We start from the raw sequence: 14,933 nt of genomic DNA on the forward strand, positions 1-14,933 counted from the left end.
GCTAGGGCTACGTCACACATTTGGAATGCCATGACGAGTGGCGCTGAGGCCTGTGACAAACGCGGGATCCATGAGAAAGTAAGTTACTGAATCTAGACCAAGGGTGTATTCAGTAGGTCTTGCAACGGAAACCGTTTACCGTTTAAGAACCAAACGGTTTCTGTTGCAAAGGTTTTGCAACAGAATCGGCGTAATGAATACACCCCAAAAGAATGTAGGCCTACTTTTATGAGCGAGTTTTATTCTACCCTCTCTGAAAAACAAATTAAATAAGTGAAATTGTTTAATTTCGCGTGTTTGTGTAGCATTCTCTTCGTAGTAGGCGGATCGTGTACCCTAGTCGAGACGCTGTAGACCAGCTATCTCTACAAACAAGTAAACAAACATATAATTAAGTTAGGCTAATTGTTGCAATATGCCCTGCATTAATCTCGCATGTAGACGTTAGTGTAACTGCCCGTTGGATAGTCCTAGGCTGACGCTATAGGATTTTTGTTGTTGTTGATTAAATCCGAAAAATATTGTACTTTTCTGGACATAAATAGGTTTGTCTAGAACTACCCTACACATTTTCTTTGCCGCAGCAAAACTTGACAAAGCAATGTTTGTATCGTTTAGAAAGGTGCAGTGCAATAGGCCTATACGATTTAACATTGCATGTGATCTGGCTATTGACCCAAATAGCCTAATTGTCGCTACACTGTGAAATGTTTTTCGTTTGTAGATGAGTATGAAGACGAGAAGACCGAAGGCTTCGGGATTTTAAGAGGTAGGAAATCGTCATTCTAGCCTTTTCTTCATAGCCCACAATACTTCCCAATCGCAGTAGTGTTATTGTTTTCATTGCGGAAGTTTAGTAGTCTAGAATTGCAACAATGTAGCGTTTCCATTGCCGCAACAATGTATCTAGCGTGCTCGAGCTTTCAATTCACGTTTGACAGTTCGCTCAAATCATAAGTGGCCTATCATGATTAGGCAACTGATATCAAGTTGGCTAGTTGTTATAGTTTATATGTGTGGCTAGTGGTCTTACAATCCACCCGAAAGACTTAAAACAATTGTTTTTAATAACGGAATTATAAAGCCGCTGTGATTAATTTTCCGGCCCACCAATCCTCGGATTTGAGTGTGTGCTCAGCCGGATTTAGAAGGTTTAAATCAGGTCGGTGGAAGGAGGGACAACAACTCCATTGCAGTACAGTCGACTCTGACTGGTCATTCACTTATAGTGAACATAGTAATGCAATGCACTTTAAATACATTTGGTTGTTTAGGAAGATATAAGGTATAGATGCTAATGATGATCATCATAAAGGGCTGTCATGGTCAAAGTTTTGTGAATCATTTTGTTGCCTAATAATCAGACTGTAGGCCTAATCACAGTCCCATCCTTACAGCTGTAACTTCTCTGTCCGTTTTTTGTATTTCTTCCACTGCTTTGTGTAATGTGTTGTTGTGAACCAGTCCAGGTGCTGAAGCAGAGACACATATCATTACAGACGTTTTCTCTCTTGTTTTAGTCGCTGCAACTTCATTTGGGATCATTTAGAGTTGAGTGTAAACATCAGAGACAATAACTATTGTAATGGATAAAGACCCAGGGGTAATGGTGGAACAAGCCAAGGGTCTTGCACCTGTGAGGTTTTTTTTGTTGTTGTGTGTGTGTGTGTGTTGGCTAACGCTTTGGAACTGGTGTGTCTGTCCGCTGGAATTCCCCTTATGGTTGGGAATGGCTCTATCTTCCTGCTTCTCAACCATGAGCCTATTATTAAACCGCTGTGTGTGAGTTGCCATAGGAAACCCAGTTTGAAGCATCTCTTGGTTTCCACTCCAGTGGTTACCTGTGACATACAGTTGAAGTCGGAAGTTAAAATAAACCTTAGCCAAATACATTTAAATTCAGCTTTTCACAATTCCTGACATTTAATCCTAGTAAAAATTCCCTGTTTTAGGTCAGTTAGGATCACCACTTTATTTTAAGAATGTGAAATGTCAGAATAATAGTAGTGATTTATTTCAGGTTTTATTTCTTTAATCACATTCCCAGTGGGTCAGAAGTTTACATACACTCAATTAGTATTTGGTAGCATTGCCTTTACATTTTTTTACTTGGGTCAAACGTTTCAGGTAGCCTTCCACAAGCTTCCCACAATAAATTGGGTGAATTTTGGCCCATTCCTCCTGACAGAGCTGGTGTAACTGAGTCAGGTTTGTAGGCCTCGTTGCTCGCACACGCGTTTTCAGTTCTGCCCACACATTTTCTATAGGATTGAGGTCAGGGCTTTGTGATAGCCACTCCAATACCTTGACTTTGTTGTCCTTAAGCCATTTTGCCACAACTTTGGAAGTATGCTTGGGGTCATTGTCCATTTGGAAGACCCATTTGCGACCAAGCTTTAACTTTCTGACTGATGTCTTGAGATGTTGCTTCAATATATCCACGTAATTTTCCTTCCTCATGATGCCATCTATTTTGTGAAGTGCACCAGTCCCTCCTGCAGCAAAGCACCCCCACAGCATGATGCTGCCACCCTCGTGCTTCACGGTTGGGTTGGTGTTCTCGGCTTGCAAGCAACCCCCTTTTTCCTCCAAACATAACAATGGTTCATTATGGCCAAACAGTTCTATTTTTGTTTCATCAGACCAGAGGACATTTCTCCAAAAAGTACAATCTTTGTCCTCATGTGCAGTTGCAAACCGTAGTCTGGCTTTTTTATGGAGGTTTTGGAGCAGTGGCTTCTTCCTTGCTGAGCGGCCTTTCAGGTTATGTCGATATAGGACTCGTTTTACTGTGGATATAGATACATTTGTACCCGTTTCCTCCAGCATCTTCACAAGGTCCTTTGCTGTTGTTCTGGGATTCATTTGCACTTTTCGCACCAAAGTATGTTCATCTCTAGGAGAGAGAACGGGTCTCCTTCCTGAGCGGTATGACGGCTGCGTGGTCCCATGGTGTTTATACTTGCGTACTATTGTTTGTACAGATGAACGTGGTACCTTCAGACATTTGGAAATTGCTCCCAAGGATGAACCAGACTTGTGGAGGTCTACAATTTTCTTTCTGAGGTCTTGGCTGATTTCTTTTGATTTTCCATGATGTCAAGCAAAGAGGCACAGAGTTTGAAGGTAGGCCTTGAAATACATCCACAGGCACACCTCCAGTTGACTCAACTGATGTCAATTAGCCTATCAGAAGCTTCTAAAGCAATGAGATCATTTTCTGGAATTTTCCAAGCTGTTTAAAGGCACAGTCAACTTAGTTTATGTAAACTTCTTACCCACTGGAATTGTGATACAGTGAAATAATCTGTCTGTAAACAATTGTTGGAAAAATTACTTGTGTCATGCACAAAGTAGATGTCCTAACCGACTTGCCAAAACTATAGTTTGTTAACAAGACATTTGTGGAGTGGTTGAAAAACGAGTTTTGATGACTCCAAGCCAAGTGTATGTAAACTTCCGACTTCAACTGTAAATATACACACATAATGTAGGTTGGTGTGGCAACCAAAATAGGACATTGCATCTACTCTTTTATAAAAGCCTCATAAATACAGGAAAATAATTGTTCTGCCATAGTTTTACAATATAACAGTTTAATCATGACGGCCTCCTTCTTTTCAGAACCCTGACATGTCCGGTCCCACCTGGCTGCCGCCAAGGACTCTGGGTAGCCCAGAGAGAGCTGTTCCCCAGACGTCCCACTCCGGGCCAGTCATGTACAGACAGCCGCCCATGAAGGTCTCCTCGGACCCCCGGCCCAAGTATGGGGTCTATGACCAGAAAGGAGGAGGAGGAATGGCCACTAGGTACATGGCTACTGGACCCACAGGTAGGAACATGGTGGTGGGCCTTACATTACACTGGGCTTGTGTCTTGTGTGAAACCTTGCTCTAATGAAAACCTGTGATAAACTATTGTCAATAATGAAAATCAAAAGTCAGTTAATACGTACAGTGGGGAGAACAAGTATTTTATACACTGCCGATTTTGCAGGTTTTCCTACTTACAAAGCATGTAGAGGTCTGTAATTTTTATCATAGGTACACTTCAACTGTGAGAGACGGAATCTAAAACAAAAATCCAGAAAGTCACATTGTATGATTTTTAAGTAATTAATTTGCATTCTATTGCATGACATAAGTATTTGATACATCAGAAAAGCAGAACTTAATATTTGGTACAGAAACCTTTGTTTGCAATTACAGAGATCATACGTTTCCTGTAGGTCTTGACCAGGTTTGCACACACTGCAGCAGGGATTTTGGCCCACTCCTCCATACAGACCTTCTCCAGATCCTTCAGGTTTCGGGGCTGTCACTGGGCAATACGGACTTTCAGCTCCCTCCAAAGATTTTCTATTGGGTTCAGGTCTGGAGACTGGCTAGGCCACTCCAGGACCTTGAGATGCTTCTTACGGAGCCACTCCTTAGTTGCCCTGGCTGTGTGTTTCGGGTCGTTGTCATGCTGGAAGACCCAGCCACGACCCATCTTCAATGCTCTTACTGAGGGAAGGAGGTTGTTGGCCAAGATCTCGCGATACATGGCCCCATCCATCCTCCCCTCAATATGGTGCAGTCGTCCTGTCCCCTTTGCAGAAAAGCATCCCCAAAGAATGATGTTTCCACCTCCATGCTTCACGATTGGGATGGTGTTCTTGGGGTTGTACTCATCCTTCTTCTTCCTCCAAACACGGCGAGTGGAGTTTAGACCAAAAAGCTCAATTTCTGTCTCATCAGACCACATTACCTTCTCCCATTCCTCCTCTGGATCATCCAGATGGTCATTGGAAAACTTCAGACGGGACATGCGCTTGCTTGAGCAGGGGGACCTTGCGTGCGCTGCAGGATTTTAATCCATGACGGCGTAGTGTGTTACTAATGGTTTTCTTTGAGACTGTGGTCCCAGCTCTCTTCAGGTCATTGACCAAGTCCTGCCGTGTAGTTCTGGGCTGATCCCTCACCTTCCTCATGATCATTGATGCCCCACGAGGTGAGATCTTGCATGGAGCCCCAGACCGAGGGTGATTGACCGTCATCTTGAACTTCTTCAATTTTCTAATAATTGCGCCAACAGTTGTTGCCTTCCCACCAAGCTGCTTGCCTATTGTCCTGTAGCCCATCCCAGCCTTGTGCAGGTCTACAATTGTATCCCTGATGTCCTTACACAGCTCTCTGGTCTTGGCCATTATGGAGAGGTTGGAGTCTGTTTGATTGAGTGTGTGGACAGGTGTCTTTTATACAGGTAACGAGTTCAAACAGGTGCAGTTAATACAGGTAATGAGTGGAGAACAGGAGGGCTTCTTAAAGAAAAATGAACAGGTCTGTGAGAGACGGAATTCTTACTGGTTGGTAGGTGATCAAATACTTATGTCATGCAATAACATGCAAATGAATTACTTAAAAATCATACAATGTGATTTTCTGGATTTTTGTTTTAGATTCTGTCTCTCACAGTTGAAGTGTACCTATGATAAAAATTACAGACCTCTACATGCTTTGTAAGTAGGAAAACCTGCAAAATTGGCAGTGTATCAAATACTTGTTCTCCCCACTGTAGCTCAAGAGTGTTAGACCTGACACAAGATTGAGTACTCCAACGCTTTGGTGATTAGAACTGGCACAATATTGATGAAAAAAAGTGATTATGTCAATGTACATTATGGTCATCTACTCTTGTTTGTAAATGTAAAGTTTACTGTGTCGTATTTGTTGTAAAGGTGGGCCCATGCAGCACCAGCACCAAGAGGACCCAGAGTTTCACCCTAAATCTAAGGAGCACTACTACCACGGGTCCAAAGAAGACCGCTCCCGGAACCCTCACATGGACAGCTATGAGCTAATGGTAGGTGGGACATCATTGGTTTTGTAGCCTGGAATCCACACTGATTATTGCTCCATTTCGCCACAATGTTCAGTGTGGTTTCCAGATTAGTTAGGTTTTCAACCTAATTGCATGTAGATAGACTAGTTATGATTATTGTCATGGAGCATGACATTGCTCATATCCAATATTCAAATAAAAAAGTAATGAGACTACATTTGCTCTACCTACCTATCTATCTATCTCCTGTTGTGAAATGTTATAAAGGCATGCAACTTGTGATGTGTGTGATCCTACTCTGTGATTTCAGCATCGTGGACCTGAGAAGCCGAGTGGACGCCACTCCAACATCGATGCAGAGATTGACTCTCTCACCTGCATGCTGGCCGATCTGGACAGCCATCCACAGAACAGCACACAGGTAGGCTACCTGACTGACTACATGTGAGGAATAAAGGATTCCCCAGAAACATAATATATTACTAACTTTATTAGATATAACTATATCATATCTGGCTGAAAGTGTATCACAGGTTCTTCTGGATGTTTACGCCTGGGTTGTTAGTCACAGTAATTCATTTAATAAAAAAGGCAAAAAAATTATTGATGGTTCCTTTCCATCCCTTCACAGCTGTACGACAACGTGCCTTACAACAAACACATCTCAGGGGACCGCTACAAACCTACAACCCAGCCAGGAGCACCCTCTCAGGGCAGGCCGTCCATGGGTTACCCCCCTCATCCCCAGTCCCAGTACCATCCAGCACCCCTATACCCCAGTGATCCCCACCAGGTTCCCCAGTACTCCCCCCAGCCAGACTACACCTACGCCCAGGTCTCCAAACCCTACCCCCAGCCCGTTCCTGCCTCCTACACCACCTCTTCCACCCCTACTGGCCCGAGGTTCAGCGTCCAGGTAAAAACAGCCCAGCCTGTCACCTACTCCCAGACTGGTAGACAAGCCGAGCAGGCTTACACCCCTCCTCCACCCCACCAGCACACCTCACGTCCCCCACCCCAGAACCAGACGGGCCCCCAGGGCTGGTACCCTCCCCATCCCGCATCCCAAGCCCAGGAGCTGCACTGTGATGGGGCCTACAAGGAGATCCCCGGGGGGTCTAGAGGGCGTGGGAACCAGGGCCCCACGCCCAAGAGGGGCCCGGAGATTCACCAATCAGGGTCAGGCTCGGCCCCAAGTCCTGCCTATCAGCCCAGCAAGGTGAGTGTCTCTGTAGAGTTCAGATATCATCTACTCTACAGCATGCTCTGCTGCTTCTTCTAAAGTATGTTCCTTTTAGAATACTTGTATCCTCAGTCTCTTGGTTTCACTGATCTGAATGGAAAATAATTAATCATATTTGTCCAGCAGGGGTCAGCAGCTCCGAGGCAAGAGGAGGAGTTGGACCGGCTCACTAAGAAGTTGGTGTATGACATGAATCACCCACCTGCAGAGGAATACTTTGGTACGTCTCTCTTTCTTTCTAACAATTGTATGTCCTTTGTGTTGACTGCACTGTTATTTACATCTTAATTTCCCCTTGGGCTACAAAGTAAAAATCTCATATCTTCCTAGTCTCATCTTTTCTCCTCTCTCCCTTTCCCTCCATACTATCAGGTCGCTGTGCGCGTTGCGGTGACAATGTGCTTGGCGACGGCAGTGGCTGTATCGCCATGGAGCAGGTGTTCCACGTGGAGTGTTTCACATGCATCACCTGCCACGCCCGTCTCCGGGGACAACCCTTCTATGCCCTGGACAAGAAGAGCTACTGCGAGAGCTGTTACATTGTGAGTGGCTGGCCCTTCTCCTTCTCTTTTTGTTCTAAATTCTTTAGTAGTATTCCCTGATTTCATCAGTTGATCTCTCCATCCTGCTCCGTATCTATTGGATTCACGAGTAGTACCCTCACTAGTGCTGAACCGTAAGTGCTTTTTGAGGTCGTTTCGGTTCGATTATGAAAAAATAATCACGGTTTTCTATTTCGGTAATAAAAAAATAAAAACATGAATTATGTGGGTTGAATGCTGCAACACATAATAAAACAATTTATAAAACTCCCATGATGGTAATGACTTCCCATTACTCCCGTTATCAGTTATTAACCATCATTTAGTCACATTACTTTACTTTAATAAAATATTTCAGTTGTTGTGTACAGTGCTGTGAAAAAGTATTTGCCCCCTTTCAAATTGTCTCTACTTTTGCATATTTTTGATACTGAATGTTATCAGATCTTCAACCAAAACCTAATATTAGATAAAGGGAACCTGAGTGAACAAATAACACAACAATTACATACTTTTTTATTTATTTCATCAACAAAGTTATGCAACACCCAATTCGCCTGTGTGAAAAAGTAATTGTCCTCTTACACTCAATAACTGGTTGTGCCACCTTTAGCTGCAATGACTGCAACCAAATGCTTCCTGTAGTTGTTGATCAGTCTCACGTCGCTGTGGAGGAATTTTGGCCCACTATTCCATGAAGAACTGCTTTAACTCAGCGGCATTTGTGGGAATTCTACAGGAGAATGTCAGGCCATCTGTCTGTGAGCTGAAGCTGAAGCGCAGCTGGGTCATGCAGCAAGACAATGATCCAAAACACACAATCAAGTCTACATGAAAATGGCTAAAAAGTGACACATTTGAAGTTTTGGAATGGCCTAGTCAAAGTCCAGACCTAATCCCAATTGAGATGTTGTGGCAGGACTTGAAACGAGTAGTTTATGTGCAGTTCATCATATTTGATGACTTTATTATTTCATTCCAAGTCATCATCTCATCTCTATAGAGCTGCTGCCTGTGCTGTCTGACAAAATCACAATTTTAGTAGTTCTTCAAAGTAAATAAGGCATACCTTTTATGACTGCTGAATACCAACTATCAGTCACTTAGATCATGTATTTTCAGGTAGAGATACCTCGCGAAGCAACTGCTCTCTAAACCCTCTCGATCACACATTTGTCTGTCTCTTCTCTCTGTGTCTGCTCCACACTAACCTACCGTAGCAGGCGTAAAAGAAACACACAGACCGGACAAGTAGGCGTGCAATGGATTATGGTCATTGTAGTAAATGACCATGTTTTCTGTGCTAAACTATGAAGAACAGGGGTGTCAACCTCATTCCACGGGGGGCCAAGTGTCTGCGGGTTTTTGTTTTTTCCTTTCAATTAAGACCTAGACAACCAGGTGATGGGAATTCCTTGCTAATTAGTGAGCTTAATTCATCAATCAAGTACAAGGGTGGAGCGAAAACCTGCAGACATTCGGCCCGCCGTGGGATGAGTTTGACACGTGATGTGGAATATTGGCCTGTTGGAAACTACAACTCCCTACTACATCGCTCAGTTCGGGTTTGATTTGATTTATCTCTAGAGAAACTGCGGAATGTGCGCATTGATCTCACAGAAGATAAAAACCCGAAATGGAATTCCAATAATTGAACCGACGTTGGTCAATTAGTTGTTTAAAAAACAAAAAATAACCAACATTTCGGTAATCACACTGGCACTATCTCTCACACACACACACACTATTCTGTCTGAACCTGTGCTGCCCCTCTCCGTCTCAGAGTACCCTAGAGCGCTGCTCTAAGTGCTCCAAGCCCATCTTGGACCGTATCCTGCGGGCCATGGGCAAGGCCTACCACCCGCGCTGCTTCAACTGTGTGGTGTGTGGCTGCTGCCTGGATGGAGTTCCCTTCACCGTGGACGCCACCTCCCAGATTCACTGCATAGATGACTTCCACAGGTCAGCAGCTCAACAAACGGAGTATCTCAGGGCCAGATACTACCTGTACTTTTTTAAACAAGCAATGAACTGGGACGCTAGCACAAGTCTCCCATTTCACTTTTGTCTCTTGAGATAACATTCAGCCATTGACGTGATTCTACTAGACAGATTATTATATCTGACTGTGATGTTCGTGTCCCACCCTCTGATCTGGTACGTCCTGCTTCCTGTCCTAAACAGGAAGTTTGCCCCCCGCTGCTCAGTGTGTGGCCAGGCCATCATGCCCGAACCGGGACAGGAGGAGACAGTCAGGATAGTGGCGCTGGACCGCAGCTTCCACGTCAACTGCTATGTGTGTGAGGTGAGTAGTAGTAGTAATGTTCATGAGTGCATGTCGTTGTTAGTAAAATAGCTCGCTCAAGTTGAATGACGTTTCCAGTTTGGCAGGCTATCACATTAGATGTACAAAGGCCATTCAGTTTAACCCAATCAGTGTTCCTGGATTGACCCTGTGTTTTCTCTGTCCAGGAGTGTGGTTTGCTCCTGTCCTCTGAGGGCGAGGGGCGAGGTTGTTACCCCCTGGACGGTCACATCCTGTGTAAGGGCTGCAGCGCCCGTCGCATCCAGGACCTCTCCGCCAAAATCTCCACTGACTGCTAACCAGCTAGGGGACGTCACCTCTGACCCTGCAATCCTTCCATTACTTTCACCTGCTCCGGGGTAGAAGTTGCCCTAAAGAATATATCTGAGACCAGTTTAACCCCTCTCCAAATCATAACCTTAACCGCAAGGGGGGAAATGTTAAACTAACTCTAGATCAGTTTCTAAGGGCAACTTCACCCTACTCTACTTTTTCATACTCATATAGTCAATCTTCATTCTTCAGATGCCCAATGCTGTGGAATCAGTAGTACCCTGTAACCTTAAACTGTCTCACAGTCTTCAATATGATGTCATTATTTAATTTCACTTGACCAGGTTTATTGATACATGATTACAGGTTAAAGACAGGGTATTGAAACATGGATTGACAACAAGTTCCACCACTATTCCCTATCCACTATTCCCTATCCACTATTCCCTATCCACTATTCCCTAATCCTTGTCCCCTGGTTTATACTAGCTATCACCTATCCTCTATATTGTATCCTCTACCCCTACTCCCTACTCCCTATCCACTACGCCCTGTCCCCTACTCCTCAGCACATACCAGTACTGTATAGAGCCTCTGACCTGCAGGCAGCAGGGGCTGCACTAACCCAACCCCCCCCCCCCCACCACTGCTCATCTCACACTAATCCTGCATGTCCCACACTATGTCTCACACTATCCCGCCAGACATAGGGGGACATGGAAGGAGCTCTATAAAGGAAAATAATGATTGATGGATATTGACGATGACGTTGATAAGTAGGAAAATTAGGTGATGATGATGAGGATTGAGGAAGAGTAGGAAAATGATGATGAGGAAGACTATATCTTCCTGGCTTAGGGGTATCTGACCAGTCCAGATAATGGAACATATATATTTTTTGTATACCACTAAAGTCAATCAAAACGCTGAACTGCCTCGCATGAAAAACGCACATATGCAAATGTATCTGTGACTGAGCATATGCTGCAGGTTGATTTGGTTATGGAGTGAATGGGTTTGCATACATTTCATAGGAGAGGAAGTAGCTGTAGCTGGATTGAGTTGTGAATAGAATAGAGTACAAAGAAAGATTAGGTAGTAATAAAAAGCAGATCGCTAAAGTCAATGCTGTGATCCTATTTAATTTTGAAACAGTACGTTTGTGTCAAGATGATAACTTGGCACCTGACAAGTTTGCCTTGTCAAAACATAACAGCGATTTGCATCATGATAATTGGTACTGCATTTCAGAGAATATGTTACTTGTATACCAGCCAAAACTCCAAACCCCATCTTCAAAATTTGAATGCGCTTATTATTATAATAATATATATTTTTTCTTTTTAACTTTTGTGTTGATTGATACTTGACTGTTACAGTGATGAAGGTGCAATGAAGTATAATGGTTGCCATTGTCTTACTGAGAAACAGGGATCTCATGCTCTCCATGTGGGCTGAGGAAACATCCTCTTTGTGTTCTTTATGGGTTTTTGTTTCAGCTTAGTCTTAGGAGTTTGATTTGTGTTACTAATCCCTATCCTCCTGGCACTATCGGCGATGTTTACGCATCTCTGAGACATCGGAGTTCTTCACACATTGTTTTGATGTAATTCGTCCTTGTGTTTCACCGTCCCACTGTCTTAATTTGTTTTGTAACGTAAAAGTGAATTGAAAACTCCTTTTAATTTGATACCCCTTCAAAACCCAAATCTGTGTTTGTTTTTGTGTCCAGAATCACAGTACTTGCTACAGTAGTTGATTCTTCTCCCTCAGTATTAGTCTCTGAGCACAAAGATATGAAGATCTATGTGTGAGCCCTGTGAGTTGCATTTTCCACTTTTGCTTATTTATTTCAACTCCTGTTGTATACTCATTGTTTCTAAGTCGGTGTTTAGCCATGATATTGAGTTTATGTTCCACAGTGTCATATTGATAAGTACAAAAGAACAGCAATGAAATGCTATAGAAATATTGCTTATGATGACATGTTCTTTCAGTTTTTTACCATCTCACTCTTTCCCTTCAGTGCAGTCTCGTGGCACAGTCGTTCAAATGTGTGGCCTTGATGGCCAACATGTTTTGTTGAGAAGTGTAATCGGTGGTTCAAAGCCGTTTGTATTGCAGAATAATCGATCTGTCCATGTGAGGAATACAGGCTGAGAATGCTTTTGTACTGAGCAGGTGGTTTGTACAATTTGGCTCAAGTTTGAAGTATATGTGTGAATGGGGGTGTGTGTGTGTGTGTGCATTTGCTTTTTTCCCTAATGCCGATTGTAGTACATAATCGATACAATAAACCATCCCTTTTTTTTCAGCAAACTACAGTGTGTCTGTCTTTTCATAGACCCCTGTACTAGACCCTAACCTAAAACCTATTCAGTGTTATAGATGGGTTAGCTGACAACCTCACAAAAACGATGTGCATGCTTCCATGGGGCAGAAGTCAGCGTGTTGTGAATATGGATGGCTGCTAGCAAGAATGACAAGAAACTGCCATGTGGGAAGTCATGTCTCGTTTCATCTTGTTTTGAGGTGTTTTGAATGCTAATATGACTAAAATTCGTTAGTTAGCTAACCAACAACTGTAATTATGTATTTAAGAGACAAGTGCTCATTGTGCATATTTATTTATGTTTTCAATAAACATTGGAGACGAAATATAGCTTACATGTCAACAATCTAAGCCAACCCCGTCTGTTTTGCCCCATAGTTGCGCACCCAACGCTTTTGTTCCTAAACAACCAACCCATCTATTACACATGACAACCAATGAAAAATACATATCAGGTATGTGCCAACAACATTCTAGGCCTTTTAATTGATAATGAACAGTGCAAAAAAAATAAGTAGCTGTCATTTACATTTGTGACATTGCAAGAAATAAGTCTTCAAATGATCCAATGCAAAGAAGAGAGGCTGCTTGGCGCGCTAACACGATGTGAATGTCTTCCAAAAGAAGTTCCGGCATCCTGCCTTGCGTTCCCGTTGGGAGAGGGGTAGCTGGCGCACCACCTCCTCCTTCACTCCGAGTGCCTCCTCCAGGTCCGGTAGTACCTCGTTCTCCCCCGCGGCTGTGTTCATCAGGTCCGACATTATCTTCAGCAGGAGGGTGCGGGAGAGATCCTATTAGGAACAGAGTAGAATATAATAGTATAAAATACAACTTCATTGTCCATCCAAGAAAGGGACAGAACTGCCTAACTGATACCATGGATATTATAACTTCTTTGTTGCTATAACACTATGGTTGTCATGGACCACTTCTGTCAGTTATTCTAGGACCAAAACAACATCAGAAGCCTAATTAAATCAGCAAATAATTTAACATATACAAGTAGAAGTTTTGGTCATTTAATATGACTAGTCCTCTTGAAATTGTATGACTTTTGAGTTGAATATTACAGAATATCTTTCAAGAATTAATACAAACATTAGCTCCATTTATGTGGGTCTAACATAATAATAATAATATGCCATTTAGCAGACGCTTTTATCCAAAGCGACTTACAGTCATGCGTGCATACATTTTTACATATGGGTGTTCCCGGGGATCGAACCCACTACCCTGGCGTTACAAGCGCCATGCTCTACCAATTGACCTACAAGATCCTTTGTCTTGATCTTGTCCACATTCTGATTGTGCCCACATTTTTAGACAGATGTAGATGTTTAAAAGACGCATTGTGATCTGATTGTGATCAGATCTTTCTGACCACCTCCTGAGGTGAAGTGTAGATGGATCCAATGGAGTCTGCTGAGGGGGGGACGGCTCATAATAATGGCTGTAACGGCGCGAATGGAATGACATCAAACACATGGAAACCATATGTTTGATCTTGATACTTTTCCACTAATTCCACTCCAGCCATTACCACTAGTCCGTCCTCCCCAATTAAAGTGCCACCAACCTCCTGTGATCTGGACAGTGACACCATTTAAACCATTATCCCGCCCTGTAAAATCATTGACAGAATAAATAAAGACATATTATTTTGAAAGAATATTTGTTAAATTTAATTTGCATACAGGAAGGGACCAGGATATCTGTTCACAATGTGAACACAGTGGACAGACGAGACATTTTACTACCATAAATAGATGCAACGGCCACAATCAGAAAGTGGATAAGAGGAAGACAAAGGACACATGTTAGAACCAGTAATAAATTAGGCCATTGACACACAACAGTGAGTCAACCACTCACCTCGTTGCCCTTGGTTGTGTCTGCTCTCAGTAGTTCAGTTAGCATGTCTCTGTGTGGAGCGGCGCTGACCCTCGCCAGCAACACTGAGGCAGACAGAGCCACCAGTAACACCTGTAGCTGGGAACACAGCATCTCCCCTGTCCGTACCTTTCCTATTGGTAAAACTGTTTACCGACGGTGTCCTTCAATGCTATATTCAGCAGAAATAATCTTAGACTGGATGTTCAACAATAACTTGCCTAGTGGAAAACAAAACAACGGCTGGATGTCAGAGAAGGAAGTTGGTTGTTAGGTCCATACACAAAACACAGCCCTGTTGAAGTGTCATGTAACAGTGGCGCCACCAATATATAGTTTTCTTCATCCTTGGCTCTTCCTTGTCCTCGGACCAATACAGGGATGTGATTGGTTGATGAGGACGTGTGCAGGGGATGGGGTGTGTGTGGGTCATGGGGGTCACTAGCAGTAGGGAAGAAGTGGAGAAGGTCACAAAGAGGTTCGACACAGTCACAAGAACAAAACAATATTATACATCCGTCTAAC

General features: G+C 43.2%; 2 protein-coding genes across 3 annotated transcripts; one reads left to right on the plus strand and one right to left on the minus strand.

Annotated features, from left to right (window-relative positions):
- Nucleotides 1-232: 232 nt before the first annotated feature.
- trip6 (thyroid hormone receptor interactor 6) lies at nucleotides 233-12,499 on the plus strand. Of its 2 annotated transcripts, XM_084156226.1 has the most exons (11): nucleotides 233-545; nucleotides 725-769; nucleotides 3,625-3,832; nucleotides 5,720-5,844; nucleotides 6,134-6,244; nucleotides 6,455-7,042; nucleotides 7,190-7,286; nucleotides 7,439-7,608; nucleotides 9,392-9,570; nucleotides 9,793-9,913; nucleotides 10,081-12,499. In XM_084156226.1, the coding sequence occupies exons 3-11, from the start codon at nucleotides 3,634-3,636 to the stop codon at nucleotides 10,210-10,212; spliced, it is 1,722 nt and encodes a 573-aa protein (XP_084012352.1). In that variant the 5' UTR covers nucleotides 233-545; nucleotides 725-769; nucleotides 3,625-3,633; the 3' UTR covers nucleotides 10,213-12,499. The 2 variants fall into 2 exon arrangements, with proteins under 2 accessions (XP_084012352.1, XP_084012353.1); XM_084156227.1 differs by having other exon boundaries at nucleotides 233-769; nucleotides 7,193-7,286.
- Nucleotides 12,500-13,114: 615 nt separating this feature from the next.
- Nucleotides 13,115-14,522, minus strand: sst5 (somatostatin 5; the record flags this gene model as incomplete). The annotated part of the gene is made up of 2 exons (XM_084156190.1): nucleotides 13,115-13,309; nucleotides 14,391-14,522. 2 exons carry the CDS (start codon nucleotides 14,520-14,522, stop codon nucleotides 13,115-13,117), a joined length of 327 nt encoding a protein of 108 aa, XP_084012316.1.
- Between the last annotated feature and the right edge of the window lie 411 nt (nucleotides 14,523-14,933).

The sequence above is a fragment of the Coregonus lavaretus genome (genome assembly GCF_964263955.1).
Source record: "Coregonus lavaretus genome assembly, chromosome: 39".
Classification (NCBI taxonomy): Eukaryota; Metazoa; Chordata; class Actinopteri; order Salmoniformes; family Salmonidae; genus Coregonus; species Coregonus lavaretus.